This window comes from Carassius carassius, chromosome 19 (assembly GCF_963082965.1).
Source record: "Carassius carassius chromosome 19, fCarCar2.1, whole genome shotgun sequence".
Classification (NCBI taxonomy): Eukaryota; Metazoa; Chordata; class Actinopteri; order Cypriniformes; family Cyprinidae; genus Carassius; species Carassius carassius.
Window position 1 is genome coordinate 3,686,299 of NC_081773.1, and position 5,580 is coordinate 3,691,878.

Below are 5,580 nucleotides of genomic sequence, written 5' to 3' on the forward strand. Positions count from 1 at the left end.
TTCAGTAGGATCCAACACAGAGCTTCTGAGAGACTGTTGAAAATATGCGGGCTACTTTACAACCGAAAGTGAGCCTCACAGTGAAGTAGAATTTTGAATTCCATTTCACTCCAAAATACGGCCAATCAGAGGAGTGAATTGGCATAGTTTTAAAGCGTCGGTAATCTCAGCTTTGGCTAACCAGGTGCCATGACCAGCTAATTTGATTAACTGGATGGCGTTATCCACCGTAGCGTAATGAAGAGAAAAAGGTGTTAAGGGAATGCATTCGTTAACGCTAGCTATGTTGGAGGAATGTGGTGAAGACATGTCAAAGATTAGACGTTTTTTACTGGAATATTTGCGAGTTGCGATGCTGATAGCATTAATCCGAAAAGGAGAAAAAGGAGGAGAAGTGAAGGGGCCGATAAGATACCCTTTATTGACCTCTTTGTCTAAAAGAACTGAAACCACATCAGGTTCGTGTCTAGCAGATTGCAATTTTTTTGCAACAAAAGAGGCAGAAAGAGGAGAAAGGATACCCACCCGAAACCCTTGGGACAAACCGGTGATTAAATAATCAACAAATACCGGATCGGGGTGAGAGGAGAGGTAGCTTGAAAGGTTGGGAATATTTATAGGAGTAGATGGGTGTTTGTTCAAAAATTTTTCCGAATTGGGGCTTTCCCTCGGGGGGTGAGGTTTGTACCGACGTGGACTAACAGATTTCGGGTGTGGATCCTTGCAAACACTACAAATATGAGCAAATTTGCAATTAGGGAAAGAACAAACGGCCTCATTAAATTGAAAACAAAGAGGTATGCTATTGAATTCAGCCGCAGTAGAGCGACCTCTGGAGTTTGAAGAGAGTCTTACATTTTCAGGACCGTGGACAGCGGCTGGAATCGTTATTAGCAAATGCTTTAGGGCAAAATGAAGCCTTGTGACCGTGAGCGCTGCAAATGGCGCAAGCTAAGCATTTTTGGCCTCCGAAATGGCGGATGAGCAGTTCGGTGTTGGTAACTGACCAGTCTAGTCTTGAATTAAAAAGTGAGATAAAGGAGGCAGATTTCGCTGAGAAGGACTTGTGGTACTCGTAAAATAGAGTTCCCCGTATCTTTGACTGAAGTCCGCCATCATTGATCTAGCTCTTCCCTTCTCTCGGGGTAGGTTTGACACAGAATGTCTCTGTAAATACTGAATGCAATGACGAATTCGCCAAACGAGAGATTGCATTGTAAACGGGGATCGGAAGTTTTAAGAAGTACAGCCACATCACCACAGTCAACCATTTTCCTGTCGGCAGCAGGCGAAGGAAGCAGTAAGGTAGCAAGATTAATATCCTTACCTTGGATGATATTGTTTCTTAAATGGTTAGACACTGTTGCGGTGGCTGGTGGGACAAAACGCCTACCGAATGCTTGTGCTGGAGTTGCTGTGGAGAGGTTGAAGTTTGAGGAAGCCAGTGAAGCGGAGACATTTTGAAAAGGCATCTGGATAGTAAGCTGAGAAGCTGGCGAGGAAGCTGAAGTCGATGGCATGCTCTGATCGTTATTAAATCCAGAAGGAGGAGGACGAGACTGTGGAATAGCTGAGGAGTGTATTGTCGGATCTGCGCTTGAGTGGGAACTGGTAAAAGAATGTTCGAGGTTAGTCATTTTTGATTGTAGGTCTTTGACTGTTTTAGAGAGACTTTGAACAGCGGAGATGAGATGGAAATTCGTATCAGTGGATTCAATCAATTGAGGTGAAGATGGTGCTCTGGCATGTTGTGATGTTCTTTTTGCGGGAACAGGTGAAGATGATTTAGTCATTCTTTTCCTTCCGGTCTGTTTTGTCTGTGTTGTTGATGTCGATGCTTTTGGAGTCGTTTGGGTAGAAACAGGGGGATTGCCCAGCGTGTTATGAGCGAGAGAAAGTAGATCTTCTCTTGTGAGACCTTGGCTTATTGGTATGCCGGCGTCTTCGAGAGCTTTGGATATACTTTCCGAAGACAACTGAGCCCATGGAGAAGTCCGGCACTGTAAACACGAACTTCGGCGAGCGGTAATAGGAGATAGCAGGACTATATCGTCGTCAGAATCGGAATAATCGCAAATATATTGCAATATATATGTCTTGAGACATGTTTGGTCGGCAACTGAACGCGAGCAACTGAGTGAAGTGTTCAGCATCTGCAAACTCAGACAAGTGTAAGCACAGGTTCTTTATACTTCTATTATTAGAACGTGATTGTACAATTCAGAAGGTAATAGGTGACGCTAACAATTGAGTCTTCCTGGCAGAAATTATGCTAAAGCTTTCATTTCTGTAACAAGTCTCAGTTAGCTTAACACTGTACACGTAGCATGGGATTTTAAATAATTTATTTTCTAAATAATAACTTCTTTGGGATGGCACAATCAAGCGACGTTCACTTGCAGAATACAAGCCTCTAGAGGGCACTGAAGTAACAAATTTAGGTAAATGGGTGCAGAGCCAGTGGTAGTTTTGTAGGCAAACATCAATGCCTGGAATTTTATGCGAGCAGCTATTGGAAGCCAGTGCAAATTGATAAACAGAGGTGTGACGTGTATTCTTTTTGGCTCATTAAAAATTAATCTTGCTGCAGCGTTCTGAATTAATTGTAAAGGTTTGATAGAATTGGCTGGAAGACCTGCCAAGAGGGCATTGCAATAGTCCAGCCTGGACAGAACAAGAGCTTGAACAAGGAGTTGTGCAGCATGTTCCAAAAGAAAGGGCTTGATCTTCTTGATGCTGAATGAAGCAAATCTGCAGGATCGGACAGTTTTAGCAATGTGGTCTGAGAAAGTCAGCTGATCATCAATCATAACTCCATAATCATAATTATTGAGAGTAATATGGCAGTAAAGTACTTGATATCGATAAAATGTTAACAATACCCTTCCCTAGCCCCAGAATCCATCACAAAATCCTCAGAGGGGGCCCCAAAAACATTAAACACCCCCCTGGGTGTATGATAAAGCCCATTGTCTCAAGCATCAGAATTTAACAGCACTTAATGGATTGAATTTTCCATTTTAAATGATTCATCATTATATTTCCTCTTACAGATCAAAACGTGTAAAAGCAAAATGGTAGTGCTTAGTGCATAATAATAACATAACAATAATTATTAACGGTCAATGTATTTGACATACACATTTAAATTTGAAAGACAAAAACTATTACGTTTTTTATATAAGTATTAAAGGAGCATTGCGTAGGTTCTGAAATTTCTAACCGTTACTGACACCAGTGGCCGTTAGAGGAACTGCAGCCAGTCTCATGCTCGTTCTCAGTGCGCACGCTCTTTTTTTTTTTTAACTTACGAGGAGTGTCCGTGGGTGTCTGAATTGTGCTGGAGGCTGGTCGCTTCTTTCCATCCGCAGAGTCCATTTGAAAACACTATTGCCGCTGCTTACTATAATGGCTGGCATGCCGTACAGTTGTAAGTCCAAGTAGACGAGAACGCGCATGACGTCACATTTTGTGAATTTTCGCGCCAATTCGGGCCCGACTCCTCCACACACAATTGAGCCTACAGGCTGATAGAGGCAACCGTGGTGGACAGTCAAAGTGTCGTTCTTTTTTTTTACATCATGGTTGGCTCATACATATACAAGTGAAAACTCCATCCTAAAGATTTTTTTAAGTAAAAACCTCCACATAGCTCCTTTAAGTATCTCATTTTTATACACTCAATAATTAACCATTTCATAAAAATAAAAAAAGATTAACTACCAGCTTTTAAAAATAAGCTTTTAGTAATAATCCAAACCAAAGCTGAACTATTTTGTCATGTTCTCGTTGTTGACATAATTCATTAATTGTCCTTTATTATTACAAATGTAGTTCCTCCGGTGGGAAATGTTACAGGGAAGACACATGTTTGGGGTTATTCCGACATTATTCTGGCCTCATGTGTCGCTTCCAATGGCCGGCCTGCAGCAGAGGTGTTTTGGAGATTAGGAGCTCTGAATGACTCACTGAGGACAGAAACCAGCTACACAGAGCACACAGACGGAAGCGTCACATCTGTGTCCCACACACTTGGTGCACCATCTAAAGATTTAAACCAGAAGAAGATCCAGTGTGTGATAAAACACAGCACACTGACAAAGGAGCTAGAACTTGACTACATAATAAATGTCCACTGTAAGTAACATATGCATTTACACTTAATATGTAAACATATATGTAATATGTAAACTGTCAAACTGCAAACAAGTATAGCTTAGTGCAAAAACAATATAACAGCAAGTGCTAAAGACTGAGTAACTCTTAACAGATTTTATGAGACAGTAAGTTTTGATGGGCCTCCGTGTCTGCAATCTGTTAACTGGTGGAGCTGGAAAGCAATCAAATTTTCATTCCCCTAGAAGAAGAAAGTTAAACTTTTCCTGGCCTACATAATGCTTTTAACTGTCCAGATGTGAAATGTGATTTGCACAGATTCCCTCCTGGAAATGAATTATTATTATTATTAAAGCATTAAAGTATTATTATTATTATATTTGCAACTCTTAGATCCTCCTGACTTGGTGGTGATATCTCCTGATGATCCAACACAGACTCAAGAATATCTTTGTTCAGTGGATTGTAACCCAGCACCAACCAGCTACATCTGGATCAAGTAATGAAATCATGTGATATTTAGTTCTTTAATTCCTACACATTTCAGACACCTTCAGAGTTGTATGGCAGAGTTGCTTGTTATTTTATAGGCATAGCTGTTTTGTTTTGTTTTGTTTGGATGATGGAAAACAGTATGTGTAATATCTGGGAATGTTCTAGTGCTCAAGACTTGGGAACATTTGGATTCAAAAAACAAGAAGTGTGGAATCAGACACGTAAAATAATTATAAAATATAAAAATTTTTTTTTTTTTTGTATAGGACAATATTGAATAAAAATATGCAAAAAAAATTAATTTGAAAATTTAATTAGAAAATTGCTTTTAAAGTTGTCCAAATTAAGTCATTAGCAATGCATGTTACTAATAATAATAAAAAAAAAATGGTTCTTTATGGAACATGATCTTTACTTTTTTTATTTTTGGCATAAAAGAAAAATGTATCAATGTGTTGTTTGCGATTGCTACAAATATACCCCAGCGACTTATGACTGGCTTTGTGCTCCAGGGTCACATATGTTCATGTTTATATCACGTTGGATTCACTAGTCTCCGTAATGTGTCTTTATTAACAGAGTGAATGGAAGTACTCCTCGTTCTGAAGGAAACAAGCTTTTCATCCCAAAATCCTCTTCTGATTCTAATGGTGTATACAACTGTACAGCATCAAACCAATATGGAAGTGCTTCATGTTTCCTCTATGTGAATAACACTGTTGAGTCGCTTAATAATCTTTATATTTTACAATTATTTTAAATTGTATTTATGCAGAGTTTATAATGGTAAGTGTTTCTAAAATAGCTGTTTCTTTAGATGCTTCTTTTTTAAGCTACTTCTTGTTTTTAAAACAATGCATAATTGGCATAAACTACAAATTTATTTCAGGTTTTGATGCATTACAGAAAATCTGTACAATCCTGTAGGGATGTAAATGTGAGGATTAAAGCCTGCTCAGACTGTGAATT

General features: G+C 39.2%; 1 protein-coding gene across 1 annotated transcript; it reads left to right on the forward strand.

The window, feature by feature from the left end:
- Window positions 1–973: 973 nt before the first annotated feature.
- On the forward strand, window positions 974–5,371 carry LOC132095630 (nectin-3-like protein). Its single transcript, XM_059500769.1, has 4 exons — window positions 974–998; window positions 3,835–4,137; window positions 4,510–4,615; window positions 5,191–5,371. Exons 1-4 carry the CDS (start codon window positions 974–976, stop codon window positions 5,369–5,371), a joined length of 615 nt encoding a protein of 204 aa, XP_059356752.1.
- Window positions 5,372–5,580: the final 209 nt, after the last annotated feature.

Bases quoted from the DNA above. Each gene is read 5' to 3' on its own strand.
- LOC132095630 (XM_059500769.1), top strand. From the start codon at position 974: ATGGCGGATGAGCAGTTCGGTGTTG. The intron at 999-3,834 runs GTAACTGACCAG...TTACAAATGTAG, and splicing joins GGATGAGCAGTTCGGTGTTG to TTCCTCCGGTGGGAAATGTT. The intron at 4,616-5,190 runs GTAATGAAATCA...CTTTATTAACAG, and splicing joins ACCAGCTACATCTGGATCAA to AGTGAATGGAAGTACTCCTC.